Source organism: Dreissena polymorpha, chromosome 3 (assembly GCF_020536995.1).
Source record: "Dreissena polymorpha isolate Duluth1 chromosome 3, UMN_Dpol_1.0, whole genome shotgun sequence".
Taxonomy (NCBI): Eukaryota; Metazoa; Mollusca; class Bivalvia; order Myida; family Dreissenidae; genus Dreissena; species Dreissena polymorpha.
Genome location: NC_068357.1, coordinates 15551995 through 15572889, shown reverse-complemented (window position 1 = coordinate 15572889; position 20895 = coordinate 15551995). Strand labels below are relative to the sequence as shown.

At 36.6% G+C, this 20895-nt stretch overlaps 1 protein-coding gene across 1 annotated transcript in view; it reads left to right on the top strand.

Moving 5' to 3' along the window:
* LOC127872056 (1-phosphatidylinositol 4,5-bisphosphate phosphodiesterase classes I and II-like) overlaps positions 1–20895 on the top strand; it is a 99466-nt gene that overhangs the window by 53589 nt on the left and 24982 nt on the right. The window contains exons 6-8 of the mRNA XM_052415391.1: positions 10710–10797; positions 16444–16544; positions 18566–18732. Of these exons, the coding sequence (XP_052271351.1) occupies positions 10710–10797; positions 16444–16544; positions 18566–18732 (356 nt within the window). The remainder of the gene's footprint in view (positions 1–10709; positions 10798–16443; positions 16545–18565; positions 18733–20895) is intronic.

Genomic DNA, 20895 nt, shown 5'->3' with positions numbered 1-20895 from the left:
TGGCAAATAAAACACCGACCCGTATTGATCTAATAACTCGAATTACATTTAAAATGATCAAAGATTAAATGAGTAAAGAAAGAGCCGACTTGGTGTGAAAAACAAAACAGATCGTATGGTTTTAATCACGTTTACCAATCAAAAAAGCTTTTATAAAATAATTTACTCAACCTCTAATGAGTATTTGCGTATCGAATGGTCCAAACATTAATTAATTACTCAATATTCAATTAGGTATTATACTTAAAGAAATGTTTTTGGTATTTCACCCTCATTTAATTGAAAATATTATAATTGCTACACGCATAAAGTAAATATCTGTACAAGCAAAATGCCACCTACGCCTTTCGCTGCTTGGAAGTATTTCACGACATCATCCGATAAGAAGTCGCCGATCCAAGTGTCTTTTAAACGTGGCAACTTTAAAAGACTGACTGTTTAGTCTTTTAAACAGGTTCAAAGTGTGTTGTGGCTATGTACATACTAAGTAATTCGTTTAAGTTCAGCTTTAATTATATGTAGATCTAACTGTTTTGTCATGTAATTATTTTGTCGTCATGTAATATTATGTTTCTCGTTCTATTGTTGATGTACGATATAATAGTTTAAAAACAGTGTTTGTCATTCAATTTTAACAATAAAAAGTAATCAACAACATCAGCCTCGAATTAACGACGGCAACGCTGTGACAATATTTAAACACTTCCGGTGAACTTCCGGTAAAAACGAAAGTAGAATTCATGGAGTAATGGTACGGTAAACAAAGTTGACTTTTTTCCAACAGATGTTGACCGAATATCCGAATATTCGTTCGGAAGGGTGACCGAATATTCGAATACCGAAATGGGTATTCGTTGCCATCCCTAGTTTTTATGTATATTCTCATTGTTGCGGTTGATGAAGTGTTGATGATTTTTCATATAGTAAATTAAAACTAAATTGAAATACTGAAATATTTCAATTAATAAAGTAAGTTTATTGCCCCACTGTATTTGCGTTAAGAACAGTTTTCCTGGGAAAAAAAACCATCCATTAAAGCGGAATGTGTCGTTTCTGATTAGCCTGCACCAACTGCACAGGCTAATATGGGACAACTCGTTATGCACATGCATTTAGCCATTCTATCTCATTTAAATGGTGGTTGAAATATTACATTAGAACACTTTATAAAGGAATCCTAGTTAATTATTTTTAGCTCATCTATTTTTTGAAAAAAAATTATGAGCTATTGTCATCACCTTGGCGTCAGCGTCTGCGTCGGCGTCCGGTTAAGTTTTGCGTTTAGGTCCACTTTTCTCAGAAAGTATCAATGATATTGCATTCAAACTTGGTACACTTACTTATTATCATGAGGGGACTGGGCAGGCAAAGTTAGATAACTCTGGCATGCATTTTGACAAAATTATGTGCCCTTTTTATACTTAGAAAATTGAAAATTTTGGTTAAGTTTTGTGTTTAGGTCCATTTTATTCCTTAAGTATCAAAGCTATTGCTTTCATACTTGCAACACTTACTAACTATTATAAGGGGACTGTGCAGGCAAAGTTATGTAACTCTGACTGGCATTTTGACAGAATTATGTGCCCTTTATACTTAGAAAATTGAAACTTTGGTTAAGTTTTATGTTTAGGTAGACTATTCCTAAAGTATCAAAGCTCTTGCTTTCATACTTGCAACACTTACTAACTATCATAAGGGGACTGTGCAGGCAAAGTTATGTAACTCTGACTGGCATTTTGACGGAATTATGGGCCCTTTTAAGTTAGAAAATTGAAAATTTGGTTAAGTTTTGTGTTTTGGTCCACTTTACCCCTAAAGTATCATAGATATTGCTTTCATACTTGGAACACTCACAAACTATCATAAGGGGACAGTAAAGGACAAGTTGCATAACTCTGGTTGTCATTTTTACAGAATTATGGCCCTTTTTGACTTGTAACTTTGAATATATGGTTAATTTTTGTGTTTAGATCCACTTTACTTCTAAATTATCAAGGCTATTGCTTTCAAACTTAAAATACTTTCATGCTATCATGAGGGTACTGTACCTGGTGATTTGAATTTTACCTTGACCTTTGAATGACCTTGACTCTCAAGGTCAAATTATTAAATTTTGCTAAAATTGCCATAACTTCTTTATTTATGATTAGATTTGATACTTTGACAAAACAACTCTTATTGACATACCACAATAGACTCCACCCAAACCATCCCCCATGCCCCCCCCCCCTCCGAATCCCCCCCCCAATTTTTTTTTTTTTTTTTAAAGATAATCTCATAAACGACCACCACACCCTCACACTATACCCCAACCCCAGACCCCCCCCCCCCCCCAATTAATTTTTTTTTTAAATTGAAACTGTTAAAATACACAAATATTTATTTTTATTATTTTATTTTTGAAATATCGTCAAGAATCTCCCCCCCCCCCCCACCCCCCCCCCCCCAAAAAAAAGATTTTTTTTTTAGTTTTCATTTTTAGCCGGATTTTTTTCGAAAAAATCTCGGCTTATAGATTGATGTTGTCGGGCGGGCGGGGGGGGGCGGGCGGGCGGGGTGGCGGCGTGCTCGAAAATGTTAAAGTTCTTATTTCATGGTATAACTTTGGTATGCTTGGACCTAGAGTCTTCAAACTTGACATGAAGGTTGGCCAGGATTAACAGATGACCACTGGTCATTTCAAGGTCATTCATTTGAAGGTCAAGGTCACTGTGACCTTCAATATAAAAAATGTTAAAGTTGTTATAACTTTGGTATGCTTGGACCTAGAGTCTTGAAACTTGACATGAAGGTTGGCCATAACTAGTTAGTAACCACTGGTCATTTCAAGGTCATTCATTTGAAGGTCAAGGTCACTGTGACCTTGAATGTAAAAATGTTAAAGTTCTTATTTCATGGTATAACTTTGGTATGCTTGGACCTAGAGTCTTCAAACTTGACATGAAGGTTGGCCAGGATTAACAGATGACCACTGGTCATTTCAAGGTCATTCATTTGAAGGTGAAGGTCACTGTGACCTTCAATATAAAAATGTTAAAGTTGTTATAACTTTGGTATGCTTGGACCTAGAGTCTTGAAACTTGACATGAAGGTTGGCCAGAACTAGTAAGTAACCACTGGACATTTCAAGGTCATTCATTTGAAGGTCAAGGTCACTGTGACCTTGAATGTAAAAATGTTAAAGTTGTTATAACTTTGATATGCTTGGACCTAGAGTCTTGAAACTTGACATGAAGGTTGGCCAGAACTAGTAAGTAACCACTGGACATTTCAAGGTCATTCATTTGAAGGTCAAGGTCACTGTGACCTTGAATGTAAAAATGTTAAAGTTCTTATTTCATGTTATAACTTTGGTATGCTTGTACCTAGAGTCTTCAAACTTGAAATAAAGATTGGCCAGTACTAGAAGATGACCACTGGTCATTTCAATGTCATTCATTTGAAGGTCAAGGTCACTGTGACCTTAAATGTTAAAATGTTAAAATTGTTATAACTTTGGTATGCTTGGACATAGAGTCTTCAAACTTGACATGAAGGTTTGCAAGCACACTTAGATGACCACTGGTCATTTCAAGGTCATTCATTCTAAGGTCAAGGTCACTGTGACCTTGAATGTAAAAATGTTAAAGTTCTTATAACTTTGGTAGGTAAAAATGTTAAAGTTCTTATTCCATGTTATAACTTTGGTATGCTTGTACCTAGAGTCTTCAAACTTGACATAAAGGTTGGCCAGTACTAGAAGATCACCACTGCTCATTTCAATGTCATTCATTTGAAGGTCAAGGTCACTGTGACCTTCAATGTTAAAATGTTAAAATTGTTATAACTTTGGTATGCTTGGACCTAGAATCTCAAACTTGACGTAAAGGTTTGCAAGCACACTTAGATGACCACTGGTCATTTCAAGGTCATTCATTTGAAGGTCGAGGTCACTGTGACCTTGGATGTAAATATGTTAAAGTTGTTAATACTTTGGTATGCTTAGACCTAGAGTCTTCAAACTTGATATGAAGGTTGGCCAGAACTAGTAGATGACCACTGGTCATTTTAAGGTCAAGGTCACCGTGACCTTGAATGTAAAAATGTTAAAAAATAAAAAAATTGAGATCAAACTTTCCTAATTGTCAATTCAAGTTCATATTTGTGACCTTAAATGTTATTGTTGTTCATGTATATGCATGCATTCAAAACATAACACAAGGTTTGCTCATGCCTTGAAAAGTACTTACATTTCATTTTGACCTTTGAACAATATTTCAGTAATTTAAGTATTGCATTGACAAAAACACGAAAGGTACTTTCCTGTCATTTAAATCAAAAATCCGGCTTCAATGCGGTCATCTCCGACCGCGGAACTCTTGTTTTAGCTATTGTGATCGCCTTTTGTCCGTCGTGCATTGTCAACATTTAGCTTGTTAACTCTCTAGAGGCCACATTTATTGTCCAATCTTCATGAAACTTTCTCAGAACATGTGTCTCAATAATATCTTGGACGAGTTCGAAAATGGTTCCGGTTGATTGAAAAACATGGCCGCCAGGGGGCGTGGCAGTTTGCTATAGTTAAACCTTGTTAACACTCTAGAAGTCACATTTATTGTCCGATCTTCATGAAACTTTGTCAGAACATGTGTCCCAATAATATCTTGGATGAGTTAGAAAATGGTTCCGGTTGGTTGAAAAACATGGCCGCCAGGGGGCGTGGCAGTTTTCCTTATATGGCTTTAGTAAAACCTTGTTAACACTCTAGAAGTCACATTTTTAGTCCAATCTTCATGAAACTTTGTCAGAACATGTGTGCCAATAATATCTTGGACGTGTTCGAAAATGGTTCTGGTTGGTTGAAAAACATGGCCGCCAGGGGTCGTGGCAGTTTTCCTTATATGGCTTTACTGTATGGTAAAACCTTGTTAACACTCTAGAAGTCACATTTGTGGTCCAATGCTCATGAAACTTGGTCAGAATATTTGAACTAATAATATCTGGGCTAAGTTCAAAAATGGTTGAGATCAGTTAAAAAACATGGCCACAAGGGGGCGTGGCATTTTTCCTTAAATGGCTATTTACTACAAAACCTTGTTAACAATTCTAGAAGTCACATTTATTATCCAATCTTTATGAAACTTGATCTGAACATTTGTTCTAACAATAGCTTGAGTGAGTTTGAAAATGGTTATGGTTTGTTGAAAAACATGGGCGCCAGGGGGGCAGTTGTCCTTATATGGCTTTAGTGAAAACTTGTTGACACTATATTAGCCACATTTATTGGCCAATCTTCATGAAACTTGGTCAGAACATTTGTCCCAATGAAATTTTGCCAGAGATTGAAGCTGGGTCATATGAGCTCAAAAACTAGGTCACAAGATCAACTATAAAAAAAACATATTATAAGTCACTTTTTTGGTCCAAAATAATCTTCATGAATCAGCTTGCATTTTTTTCAGAATAGTCTAGTTCCTTTGGCTTTAAGGTGAGCGCCTTAGGGCCTGATGGCCCTCTTGTTTGAAGATAATGTAATAAATGACCACACCCCCGCACTATAACCCTCTCCACTCCACCCCTCCCTCATTTGTGATTGAAATTGAGATAGGTCCCTTCACCTTTAAAAATAAAAATAGATGAGCGGTATGCACCCGCAAGGCGGTGCATGCTATTGTAATTCCCCCCATTAACCCTTTCCCCCATAAGAAGTGAAGTGAAAATGGCTTTTGCAACCAGCAAAAAACCAGAACAGCCTGCGAGTAACTCACAGGCTGTTCAGGTTTTATGCTTTTTGCTGCTCATCAGTATCTAAGGTTTGGAGATGAAGACGCCTTAAAAACGTGAATCTAGTAAGAAAGGTCTTTAATTATCCCCCGCCATAGGCGGAGGGATATTGTTTTGGCGTTGTCTGTCTGTCCTTCCGTCTTACCGTCCGTCCTTTCCGAGCCATATCTTGGAACTGCTTTGGCGGATTTCATTGAAACTTGGTATGAGTATATATATGGATAAGAGAATGATGCACACCAAATGGCATTGTTCACCATCTGTTAATAAGGGAGTTGTGACCCTTTGCATCTTGAAAAAATGCTTTTTATGTGTGTCCGGAGCCATATCTTGGAAGTGCTTTGGCGGATTTCATTGAAACGTGGTATGGGTATGTATATTAATAAGAGGATGATGCACGCCAAATGGCCTTGTATACCATCTGTTAATAACGGAGTTATGGCCGTTTGTTTCTCAAAAATGCTTTTTTGAGTGTCAAATATAACACTTTTGTAACTTTCTAAGGGACTACAAATGCATGAAAATACGTATCTTAGTGGTAAAGGGTTAAAGGAGGGAGCATATAGCAGGTGCACTGTCCATATGTGCATGTGTATGTCTGTTTGTTTGTGTGTACATGTGAAGTTACCTGTCTCAGCCATTATTTTATGCCATATGTTAATGGATTCTGAAAAAGCTTACCACAAATGTCCACCATCATAAGATAACGTGTTGCATGTCTCCATACTTCAAGGTTAAGGTCACACTTAGAGGTCAAAGGTCAAATCTGGTCATCAAAAAGCTTGAAATTCTGTCTCAGCCAAACCTATGCCATGTATTGATGCATTTGAAACTAACTTGGCACAAATGCAGTTCATCCTGAGACAACTTGTTACACGTGATCAAGGTCTCACTTAGGTTTTAAAGCTCTAACTTGGTCATAAAGCAGCTTGTAAAAACTATACATTTTTCATTGGTGATGCTATTTTAAAGTAACTTGCCACTTATCACCACCCCGAGGAGACAGAATTTTAAGTGTTATACCTGTTTCCCTACTTTAGGAATCAAGGTCACATTTAAATGTCAAAGGTCAATTTTGGCCTTAAAACAGCTTGCCCAGGCTGTTATTGATGTCATTCATCATGCAACAACAAATTAAATTACCACAAATGAACACCTGAGGAGACTTCAGTGTGCATGTACCAACAGTCCCATTACCCCAAAGGCCAAGGTCACATTTAGAAGAAAACAAAAATAGGGGCCAGTTGGAACAAACATTAAGTATGAACCCAATATGAATATTAATTTAGATTTTGAGGCAAAACTACATCACAATTTTGGCATACCGGGTTGTAATGCAATTGCATTGGCATCACAATTGTCATTATTGATAAAGAAGTATCCTGTAGAGAATAAAAAGAAAGAGAAAAATCTCTGTATATTGAACACAAGTCATAATGATGTGCCCTAGAATACATATAGCTGGTATGTTACTTATTGGTCGTGAAATCTATCTATCAATAATTATTGAAACACAATATTTGTATCTGATACAGTGGTTGTCTAGGTAACCATTTTTGTTGCGTTTGATGGTCCGATACAAGAAAGCAATACCAATATTCAGATGCTGTGAGGATGAGGAATAGGGAACAAAAGGAAACTAATAAGAGTCTTGTTCTGAGAAAACAGGGCTTAATGCTTGTGTGTAAAGTGTCGTCAAAGATTAGCCTGTGCAGTCTGCACAGGCTAATCAGGGACGACACTTTCCACTTAAACTAAATTTTTGGTAAAAAGGGACTTCCTTTAAACGAAAAATACTAATAAAGTGGAAAGTGTTGTCCCTGATTAGCCTGTGTGGACTGCACAGGCTAATCTGGGACAACACTTTACGCACATGCATTCAGACCAGTTTTCTCAGAACACGACTCAATAAATCACAGTGTAATTGCAGACCATTCTTGAAAGATGTGCAGCCATTTATTTCCTTGCTTGGACAATTCAATCATCACATTTCTTATTGTTTATGTGAAACGTAGTCAGAGTGTGATTTGTTGCAATGTTTTGTATTTTATTTCACCATTTACTTTGTATGAGAAACGATTTCTTGATCTCTATTAAGTTTTATATAATAATGATGTGAAGTAAATACCTACATTAAATCAAGATTAATGTTTAGCTAGTTAACAGTTAATGTATCTTGTGTCAGGGAGCAGTACCCCCAGTGGTTTTAAATGCTCTCAGGTTGTCATATAAAGAATTTATTCAAATGTATAATTAAAGCCATTGATATCTCCCATTATGCTGGTTTTTGATGAGAAAGTTTTAAACTAGTATCAGCGTTTTTCTATGTAAGGCTCCTTTTTCAGGTATTTTCCTATGTGTACCTGTTCCCACGACTGAAATAATTCTTAAGGTTTCTGACAAGTGAAAATTACTGTATTTAATTTTACAAGTCTGGCTACTCAGGGTGAAAAAAAGATGTCAGGGTTGAAGGGGTTTGTAACATGAAAACCGTTCCCTCACAATATCTAAAAAATGCGTTAGCGTGGGATCACATAAATAATTATACAGTTAAGTCTTGATAGGAGGAATTCACCAATTCATGGTCGTCATTACACAATTATCATCAGGGTCCTCATCCATGTCTTTCACCTGTTGTCTAAGGTCAACGGTATTTTTCTTAATGAGCCTTGCTCTGGGGAAATGGGGCTTAATGCACGTGTGTAGTGTTGTCCCAGATTAGCATGTGCAGTCCACACAGGCTAATCAGGGAGACACTTTCTGCCTAGGCTAGATTGTCATTTAAAAGAGACTCGTGTTATTAAAAAATTTATGAAAGCAGATTGCACAGTCTAATCTGGAATGACAGTTTCCACACATGTATTAAGCCCTGTTTCCACACATGTATTAAGCCCTGTTTCCACACATGTATTAAGCCCTGTTTCCACACATGTATTAAGCCCTGTTTCCACACATGTATTAAGCCCTGTTTCCACACATGTATTTAGCCCTGTTTCCACACATGTATTAAGCCCTGTTTATACACATGTATTAACCCCTGTTTCCACACATGTATTAAGCTCTGTTTCCACACATGTAGTAAGCCCTGTTTCCACACATGTATTAAGCCCTGTTTCCACACATGTATTAAGCTCTGTTTCCACACATGTATTAAGCCCTGTTTCCACACATGTAGTAAGCCCTGTTTCCCCAGAGCGAGGATCATCTGTTGATTATACATCTATTTGATCATGATCAGCGGAGATGACGAGACCCACATTTACAACTTTAATTTGAACATGTAAACAACTGCCAAATGAACAAATCCACTTTTACAAAAGACCAGTCCACCATTACCAGGCCTTGAAGAATTTTTCCAGAGCCACTCGCCCTGCAGGGTGAGTAGGTCTGACAATCCACTCGCCCTTCACTTTAATCTACTCGTCCTGCATTAAAAAAAATATATCTATCTTTATAGTTATGATCAACCAGAACCTTTTAACCTACGTAACATAGTGACACTAAACTGAAAACAAATTAACTACATTATCTGATGGATTTTATTTGCTTTCCTTACGTTTTCTGCACCTGTTTCCTTTTCTCAATACTTTCCGCTTCTCGTTTTGATGACCTTTCTTTCTGTTCCCTGTCTCCACCACCTTGCAGATATTTTTAAAAAGAACCCTTTTCCATGCTGAGTTTTAATATTTCAGACGAACTTTTACTGAAAGACACGCTTGATTGACAAATGGTTACAATATGGTAAATTTTGGCTAAGGCTTCTGATCACGAATTATTCTGTTTATTAATAATTATTTTTCTGTTTATTTTTGATTAAATATAAGAAGTATTATAATTAACCAGTTATGTATTATTTTTATGCCCCCCTTCGAAGAAGAGGGGGTATATTGCTTTGCTCATTTCGGTCGGTCTGTCGGTCGGTCTGTCGGTCCGTCCACCAGGTGGTTGTCAGATGATAACTCAAGAACGCTTAGGCCTAGGATCATGAAACTTCAAAGGAACATTTACCATGACTCGCAGATGACCCCTATTGATTTTGAGGTCACTTGGTCAAAGGTCAAGGTCACAGGTGAAGGTCACAGTTACTGGAAATAGGCATTTTAAGGATTTAGCATGGTTCAAACAAGGGAAACAACTACTGTTTATGCATGTTCTTTTTGTTACAGCATTTGCCTCCCTTGTAATTTATTTAAATTTTACCAAATGTAAGGCTAACCGCATTTTTGTAATGCATTGTATCAATAAACATCGGACAAAAATGAAATTAAGGTTCCACCACCACCACCACCACCACCACCCGGCTGCTACTACAACTTATAGCCCATATGCTTTCCATATGGGGGGCATGCATGTTTCACAAACAGCCCTTGTTTGATTGATATTTACATTAAAATGAAATTGTATTCTTCACGCTATTACCAATATATTTAACTTTTTTTTTTGCACTTTTAATCGATAAGCTAAGAGCACTGACACCTACAAAAAGAGCGCAGCCGATTACGAGAATTATTTTTACTGTGCCCGTGACGTCATTTTTCATTGTCAAAACGAAAGTGCGGTTTTTTTGTGTACTAATTCTATTTTTTGTTCGTTCAAAAAATTTGTATCGATGTGGCAGGAGTTCTGGAACTGAATTTATATTTCTCAACTTGAAAAACAGCACTCGCCTGGTCGGTCGAGTATTTAACAAACTTTACTCGCCCGACCGTCAACTTCACTAGCATATGCGAGCGGTCGAGTGGATTCTTCAAGGCCTGATTACTTATTGTTTTAAATACCCAGGACTGTATCTCCCTGTTCCCCTGCCGCATCTAGTCTATTTCAGATCACAAATAGTTGCTGTGGTCTGTTTCATCATCACATCTTAGTGTGTGTTGTCTGTTTTAGCCTCATATCTCATGTGCGTTGTCTATTTAAGCATCACAAGTGCACATGGTCTATTTCAGCATCACAAGAATGATCACAAAGGACAACAAAGATGACAAGAAGCGAGTAGAGAAAGCCCTGGAGACCATGGACTTCAAGGCTTCCAAGGTAAGATGTAGGGCTGTCCCTAACCAGGGCTTTCTTTCCTTCTTTAGCAAGGGCCTTATATAGGCCCCTTCCCTAAAGAGAATTTCTTTAATATACAATTTTCCCCAAATTGCAAGCTTATTTTGGGATATTTTTCTCCTTTCTCTGTTTTGTTAGTAACGTTTTCTTAAAATGGAAGGCCAGGCCCTTTCCCCAAATCAAGAAAAAAAGCCCTCCTTTAAACCTTGACCTCTCAGAAGCATTTACACTTTGCCACTGAGCTGGAGAGGGTTCATTATGGGAACTAGAAGGTTTGAATTTACTTACTGCCGATTTTTCAAGGTTTCGCTCATAATGTTTTGAAATTTTGACAGCATATATCACTACTCCAATTAGGAAAGAAATGTTTTTAAATTAGTCATGTTTTTCTCAGACAGAGGTAGCTATTGATCCAGGGAAATAAATGTTAAAGGTGAAGAGTCTACCCTGCCTTGGGGTTTGAAGATTTAAGAATATTTTAACCCTGCCTCTAGGTCATTAATGGTCAACATCAAGATATGACCTGCCTCTAGGTCATTTATGGTCAACATCAAGATATGACCCTGCCTCTATGTCATTAATGGTCAACATCAAGATATGACCCTGTCTCTGGGTCATTTATGGTCAACATCAAGATATGACCCTGTCTATGGGTCATTAATGGTCAACATCAAGATATGACCCTGTCTCTAGGTCATTAATGGTCAACATCAAGATATGACACTGTCTCTAGGTCATTAATGGTCAACATCAAGATATGATCCTGTCTCTGGATCATTAATGGTCAACATCAAGATATGACCCTGTATCTAGGTCATTAATGGTCATCATCAAGATATGACCCTGTCTCTAGGTCATTAATGGTCAACATCAAGATATGACCCTGTCTCTATGTCATTAATGGTCAGCATCAAGATATGACCCTGCCTCTGGGTCATTAATGGTCAACATCAAGATATGATCCTGTCTCTGGGTCATTAATGGTCTACATCAAGATATGATCCTGTCTCTGGGTCATTAATGGTCAACATCAAGATATGACCCTGTATCTAGGTCATTAATGGTCATCATCAAGATATGACCCTGTCTCTAAGTCATTAATGGTCAACATCAAGATATGACCCTGTCTCTAGGTCATTAATGGTCAACATCAAGACATGACCCTGCCTTTGGGTCACAAAGGTCTTAAAAGTCTACAAATTCTGATTGGTAATGGAAAGAGAATATCTGTTATTGTCATTCTATGTTGTTAAAATGCTTTTAGCTCACCTGAGCAAAATGTGCTCATGGTTAGCTTTTGTGATCACCTTTTGTCTGTTGTGCGGCGTCAATATTTGGTTTGTTAACACTCTAGGGGCCACATTTATTGTTTGATCTTCATGAAATTTGGTCAGAAGATTTGTGCCAATGATTTCTTGGACGAGTTTGAAAATGGTTCCGGTTGGTTGAAAAACATGGCCGCCAGGGGGCAGGGCATTTTTCTTAACATGGCTATAGTAAAACCATGTTAACACTCCAGAGGTCACATTTATTGCCCAATCATCAAGAACCATTTTCAGAAGATTATTCCCAATAATATCTTGGACAAGTCAAAAATAGTTCTAGTTGCTTGAAAAACATGGCAACCAGGGCGCGGGGCCTTTTCCTTATATTGCTATATATGGCTATAGTAAAACTTTGTTAGCACTCTAGAGCCCACATTTATTTTTCCTGATCTATATGAAACTTGGTCAGAAGATTTATCCCAATCATATTTTGGACAAGTTCGAAAATGGTTCCAGTTGGTTTAAAAACATAACTGCCAGAGGGCGGGGCATTTTTAGCTCATCTATTTTTTGAAAAAAAATTATGAGCTATTGTCATCACCTCGGCGTCGGCGTTGGCGTCCGCGTCTGGTTAAGTTTTGCGTTTAGGTCCACTTTTCTCAGAAAGTATCAATGCTATTGCATTCAAACTTGGTACACTTACTTACTATCATGAGGGGACTGGGCAGGCAAAGTTAGATAACTCTGGCGTGCATTTTGACAGAATTATGTGCCCTTTTTATACTTAGAAAATTGAAAATTTTGGTTAAGTTTTGTGTTTAGGTCCATTTTATTCCTTAAGTATCAAAGCTATTGCTTTCATACTTGCAACACTTACTAACTATCATAAGGGGACTGTGCAGGCAAAGTTATGTAACTCTGACTGGCATTTTGACAGAATTATGTGCCCTTTTTATACTTAGAAAATTGAAAATTTTGTTAAGTTTTGTGTTTAGGTCCACTTTATTCCTACAATATCAAAGCTATTGCTTTCATACTTGCAACACTGATTAACTATCATAAGGGGAATGTGCAGGCAAAGTTTTGTAACTCTGACTGGCGTTTGGACGGAATTATGGGCCCTTTATACTTAGAAAATTGAAAATTTTGTTAAGTTTTGTGTTTTGGTTCACTTTACCCCTAAACTATCATAGATATTGCTTTCATACTTGGAACACTCGCAAACTATCATAAGGGTACAGTAAAAGGACAAGTTGCATAACTCTGGTTGTCATTTTACGGAATTATGGCCCTTTTTTGACTTAGTAACTTTGAATATATGGTTAAATTTTGTGTTTCGATCCACTTTACTTCTAAAGTATCAAGGCTATTGCTTTCAAACTTCAAATGCATTCATGCTATCATGAGGTTACTGTACCTGGCAAGTTGAATTTTACCTTGACCTTTGAATGACCTTGATTCTCAAGGTCAAATGATTAAATTTTGCTAAAAATGCCATAACTTCTTTATTTATGATTAGATTTGATTGATACTTTGACAAAACTACTCTTACCTCTGACATACCACAACAGACTCCACCCAAACCATCCCCCGTGCCCCCCCCCCCCCCTCAAGGTCAAATGATTAAATTTGGCTAAAAATGCCATAACTTCTTTATTTATGATTAGATTTGATTGATACTTTGACAAAACTACTCTTACCTCTGACATACCACAACAGACTCCACCCAAACCATCCCCCGTGCCCCCCCCCTTCCCCCCGAATACGCCCCCACCCACCTAAATTTTTTTATATTGTTTTTGCCCTGTCTGTTGGTTGGTTGGTTGGTTTGCGCCAAACTTTAACATTTTGCAATAACTTTTGCTATATTGAAGATAGCATCTTCATATTTGGCATGCATGTGTATCTCATGGAGCTGCACATTTTGAGTGGTGAAAGGTCAAGGTCATCCTTCAAGGTCAGAGGTCAAATATATGTGGCCAAAATCGCTCATTTTAGGAATACTTTTGCAATATTGAAGATAGCAACTTGATATTTGGCATGCATGTGTATCTCATGGAGCTGCACATTTTGCGTGGTGAAAGGTCAAGGTCAATGTCATCCTTCAAGGTCAGAGGTCAAATATATGTGGCCCAAATCGCTTATTTTATGAATACTTTTGCAATATTGAAGATAGCAACTTGATAATTGGCATGCATGTGTATCTCATGGAGCTGCACATTTTGAGTGGTGAAAGGTCAAGGTCATCCTTCAAGGTCAAATATATGGGTCAAAATTGGGCATGTAATGTCACTTATGCAATATTGAAGCTAGCAATTTTATATTTGAAATGCATGTGTATCTCAAGGAGCTGCACATTTTGAGTGGTGAAGGGTCAAGGTCAAGGTCATCCTACAAGGTCAAACGTCATATAGGGGGACATTGTGTTTCACAAACACATCTTGTTTTTTTTTTTTTTTTTTAAGATCATCTCACAAATGACCACCACACCCTCACACTATACTATACCCCCCCCCCCCCCAAATTGTTTTTTTTGAAACGGTTAAAACACAAATATTTATTTGTATTATTTTATGTTTGAAATACCGTCCAACCATCGCACCCAAGAATACCCCCCCCCCAAATTCCCCCCCCCTAATTTTTTTTTTTTTGAAGATCATCTCACAAATGACCACCACAGTCTCACACTATACTATACCCCCCCCCCCCCACCCCACCCCCGAATCCCCCCCCCTAATTTTTTTTTTTTTTTTTAAGATCATCTCACAAATGACCACCATACCCTCACACAATACTATACACCCCCCCCCCCCTAATTTTTTTTTTTTTTTTTTTTTCTTTTTTTTAAATCTTCTCACAAATGACCACCACACCCTCAGGCTATACTATACCCCCCACCGCACCCCCCCCCCCTTTTTTTTGAAATGGTTAAAAAACACAAATATTGATTTTTATTATTTTATGTTTGAAATACTGTCCAACCATCGCACTCAAGAATACCCCCCAACCACCCTCCCCTCCCCCCCCCCCCTCCCCTATTTTTTTTTTTTTTAAGATCATCTGACAAATGACCACCACACCCTCACACTATGCTATACCCCCCCCCCCCCCACCCCCCCCCCCCCCAATTTTTTTTTTTTGAAATGGTTAAAAAACACAAATATTTATTTTTATTATTTTATGTTTGAAATACCATCCAACCATCGCACCCAAGAATCCCCCACCCACCCACCACCCCCCCTCTCGATTTTTTTTTCATTCATTTTTCGCATTTTTGGAAGATTGTGTAATAAATGTCCACACCCCCTCACTTTACACCCCTCTTCACTCCACCCCTCCCTCCTTTGTGATTGAAAATGAGAGTCCCTTCACCTTTAAAAAGAAAATAGATGAGCGGTCTGCACTCTTGTTTCTTATATGGCTTTTGTAAAAACTTGTTAACACTTTAAAGTCACATTTATAGTCCAATCTTCATTCAATTTGGTCAGCACATTTGTTCTAATAATATCTTGGATGAGTTCTAAAATGGTTCTGGTCTGTTGAAAAACATGGCTGCCCCCCTTCAGGGCATTTTTCCTTATATGGCTATAGTAAAACCTTGTTTACAATCTAGAAGCCACATTTATTGTCAAATCATCATGAAACTTGGTCAGAAGATTTTTCCCAATCATATCTTGGACGAATTTGAAAATGGTTCCAGTTTCTTGAAAAACTTGGCCGCCAGGGGTCGGGGCATTTTTCCTTATATGGCTATATATTGCTATAGTAAAACCTTGTTAACACTATAGTGGCCACATTTATTGTCCGATCTTAATGAAACTTGGTCAGAAGATTTGTCCCAATGATATCTTGGACTAGCTTGAAAATGGTTCTGGTTGGTTGAAAAACATGGCTGCTAGGGGGCAGGGCATTTTTCCTTGTATGGCTATATTAAAAACTTGTAAACATTCTAAAAGTCGAATTTATTGTCCAATCTAAATGAAACATGCAAAGAACATTTTGATGATATCTTGAATGGGTTCGAAAATGGTTTTGGTCTGTTGAAAAACAATGCCTCCAGGGGGTGGGGATTTAATCCTTATATGGCTATAGTAAAAACTTGTTAGCACTCTAAAAGTTACATTTATAGTTCACTTTTCATGAAACTTGGTCAGAATATTTGTTCTTATGATATCTAGGGCTGCACAGAACAGGTCAGTTCCTTTGTATCTCAGGTGAGTGACTTTTTGCCTTTCAGGTCCTATTGTTAAAGTGACATATCTATATAGGTGAATCATATTCATTTACAGAAGTTTTTCTTTGTATGGATATACCTGAAGTATAAGCTTCCTATTTGAAGATTGATTTTTCTTGTGTTTTTCAGACTGACACCATTGACCCCAACAAATTCACATTTGATGATTTCTTCACATTCTATCGGCATTTGATTGGAAGAACAGAAGTTGACAAAGTATTTGATGAAATGTATGTATAGTTATGTAATTAATCTTAGCTTTAACTATACCAGAAATATATGTGTCTTGTTCTGACAAAACTGGGCATAATGCATGTGTGTAATGTGCCGTCCCAGATTAGCCTATGCAGTCCGCACAGGCTAATCAGGGACGACACTTTCCGCTTAAACTTGATTTTCGGTAAGAAGGGACTTCCTTCAAACTAAAAATACCATAAAATAGGAAAGTGTCGTCCCTGATTAGCCTGTGTGGACTGCACAGGCTAATCTGGGACGGCACTGTACGCACAAGCATTAAGTCCAGTTTTCTCAGAACAAGATACATATAAAGAAGAGTCTTGAATGCTTGAGATAAAACTGATCCTCGCTCTGGGGATACTGGTCTGAATACATGTGTGTAAAGTATCGTCCCAGATTAGCCTATGAAGTCCGCTTTGGCTTATCAGGGACAACACTTTCTGCCTCAACTGGATTTTGTTTATATGAGACTTTCTTGAAACAAAAAGTTGCATGAAAGTAGACAGTTTTGTCCCTGATTAGCCTGTGTAGACTTCTTTAAGAGCATCCATTTAGCCCTGTTTTCATAGAGCGATGCTTAGATTTAACATATTTTTAGCTCGACAGAGCACAATGTGCTTAAGGTGAGCTTTTGTGATTGCAATTTGTCCGTCATGTGTTGTGGGACGTCAACATTTGCCTTGTTAACACTCTAGAGGCTACATTTTTTGTATGTTCTTAATGAAATTTTGTTAAGAAGATTTTTCCAAATGATATCTTGGAGGAGTTCGAAAATGGTTCCAGAAATGTCTTCCTTATTTCATGAAAATGTCTTCCTTATATCTTAACAAAGTCTTCATGATATCATAAAAATGTCATCTGGATATTTTGAAAATGTCTTCTAGATTTCAAGAAAAAAAAAAATGATTTCATGAAAATTGTTGTCCAGATTTCATTAAAATGTTTTCCTGATTTCATGAAAGAAAAACTTGATTACATAAAAATGTCTATATATGGTACAGTCGAAACCCAATGACTCGAACTCGCTTGGCTCGAATTTCCAGTTGGCTCGAACTCGCATCAAAGCACCAATTTTGTATGCCTAAATATTCATATAAAATTTTGTTGGATGGCTAGAACTCGCTTGGCTCGAATTATCGGATGGCCTGAACTGTTTTCACAGTCCCGGATAAGGTTTTTACACGTTCTTTTGTTCGGATGGCTCGAACTCACTTCGGGTCCCAAAAAAAAATGTTATTCGACTAGGACTGCTTGATTAAAGGCACGCACAAATTGATTTAATTCCGATCGCATAAACTGTAAATCGATTATGACCGCTTGATTAAAAGCACGCAATAATTGATTTAACACTTGTTTGCTAACATGTCATCGACTCAATCATTAATTGATTTGAGTAAAAGATGGAATTTTTTATAAGACATGAGGTTCTCGTAGATGCTTTATCATAATGGCTGCAACGGCTAAATCGCTAAAAAGCTTTGTTTTTCGAAGACTGCTACGGAACGCTTCAAAAAATATAAATAAATAAAGGAATATATTTCTGTCTCGTATGTAATGTGTATATAGTGCGGAAGCATGTTTTGTTTTTTAGTGCTATTTGTTACCTTAAAATGTGCTACGCTTAAACGTGCTGATAATTTACTTAATGCTATTTGTTAATTGTATTGGAACTGTTTTAAATTATTCATAAATTAAAGTATTAAGTTTATATTTATTATGAACTTATGAATTTAAAAGCAGTAAGTAGTGCGAAGTAGTACGGAGTTTAAGCAATATGTGAACTCTTCAACTGGAGGTGAAAATGTCCTGCAGACTTGTTCATAAACAAAAGTTTATAAGAAATCGGATGGCTTGGATTCCAGACGGTCCCGTCGAGTTCAAGCCATCGGGTTTCGACTGTTAATATGAAAATGTTAGCCTGATTTCATGAAAATGTCAACTTGATTTTTAGGAATAGGTTTTCCTAATTTAATTTTAATGTCCTAAGTTGATGAAAATGTCTGCCTTATTTCAGAGGAGCGAAAAAGAAGCCGTATCTAACGTCAGAGCAGTTTGTCAAGTTCCTGAATGACACTCAGCGAGACCCGCGCCTCAACGAGATCCTGTACCCGTACTTCACTTCCAAGCAGGCCCTCGATTTGATCAACAAGTATGAGACCAAGCCCAGCATGGCTGCAAAAGGTATGGCCCAGGGCGGAACAGCCACATACTTGTTCAAGTGCACAGAAATAGTGAAATGTTGCGGTGACGGGTTTTAAGATTTTCCGTTAAATGTTCCATTTGTGTGAAACATATTTTGCAAATGTTTAGCGTGAGAATATTCTGAAAAAAAATAGGTTTAATGCATGTGTGTAAAGTGTCATCCTAGATCAGCCTGTGCAAATGGTATTTTGTATGCTCTCTTCTTCAAAGAAGAGAGGGTATATTGTTTTTGGCATGTGTGTCATGCTGTCTCAAAACTTTAACCTTGGTTAAAGTTTGATAACTTTTGCAATATTGAATATAGCAACTTAATATTTGGCATTCATGTGTATCTCATGGAGCTGCACATTGTGAGTGGTGAAAAGTCAAGGTCATCCTTCAAGGTCAAATATCACTGTATTTTTCTTTCCTAAAACTTGACACTTCGTTAAAGTTTGGTCATAACTTTTTGTAAATTGAAGATAGCAACTTGATATTTGGCATGCATGTGTATCTCATGAAGCTGCACATTTTGAGTGGTGAAAGGTTGAGGTCATCCTTCAAGGTCAAAAGTATAAAAAAAACAATCCAAGGGAAGTAATAAGCATTAAAAGGGAGATAATTTCTAAACCTGCCAAATGATGTATTGAAATTTTATTTCAAAGCGGCGCAATAGGTGGCATTGTGTTTCTTACAAACACATCTCTTGTTTTTTTAAAGAATATCTCTCATTACCTACAAACAAATTAAGGCGGAAAAAAGTCAGCAGACTAATCTTGGAGGACTCTTTACGCACAAGCATAAAGGCTCATATGTATCTGCTGAAAATGTTGTATCATAATAAATGAATTAGTTTTACACTGGCTTGGCATAGTATGTGATGAAGTCATCTAGTTTTAAAGTAAGGTAGCTTGCATGTGAAAATCTCAGCCAAAAGCATAAGGTTGACAAAGCCTTTAACAATACTATTGGTGATGGTGGGTCAGAACAGTGGACTGTTAGTAAGATGTTTTAAAACGTCTTGCATTAAAGAACTTTTAATATAAACTTTCAAACTACATTTAATATTAATTTATTGCAATTGTAATATGTTTAATTGTTTCAAATTTAATGACTGCAAAATGTTACATTGCTTAAGAACATTCCATTTGCTAAACATGTTCTGCATAGAAGATTGGTGATTTGGAATGTTGGAAAATATTCTCTGTGCCTGCTATATGTTAAAAAATATTATTTTTTATCTATTTGTGTGATAATGTCCACTCTTTGATAGCATGATATTTTAAATTTCTGATAATCTTTTGGATGATTTGTGTGGACCTCTGAACTATCTAGTTTTTAGTTTTCATGATTTAAAAGACATTAAATGCATATTTATAATTATATGTCCTATGGACATATTAAAACTCGTTTTAGATTCAAAATTTTAAATTGCAAATATTTCTTAGAAAGTAAGTATAATTGACATGTTTTTTTTTTAAATACCGTTATTTGTAGTTGTAGTATAAAAAACAAATGTGGTGAAATCATGGTCCCTTGAATAAATAAATGTACATGCTTTATAAGCCATTTGACTAAAATAAATTTGTCAATTAGATTGCTGTAAAATTCTACAATCAAACCTGTTTTGTATTTTCATCAGTATCTTCACCTTATGTTTTCCTTAAATAAAGGCATCTGTATGTGATACAAAATCATGTCATGTTAAATTTGAAATTATTTTTGTCATTTGTGTCAATTTTTCTTTAATCCTCACAATTCTTTATGCATTCATTGATTATAATATACCGGTAGACAGCTTTATAATTCAATTCACTCGCTATTAATGCCAACATGACAATATTTGTGCAGATGTTATAATTATATATGGCAGCCTTATGAAGTTGTATTTACTAACCGCTTTATGGGAACGGAATTTAGGGATGGCAATAACATTAATTTAATCATATGTATTAATTTCTGACATTCTTCTTTATTATTCTATTATTATGATTCTCATGTTATATTAATGTCCAATGTCAAATTATTAACACAAATTTTTCTTCTTAAAATTGATAAATTGAATGATTTAAACCATCATGGTTTATAACGTGATCTATTTTTGTGTATGCTGTATTTAATATAATGCTCTGTTTTTCCAAATCTTTCAAGTTCTTTATTTGT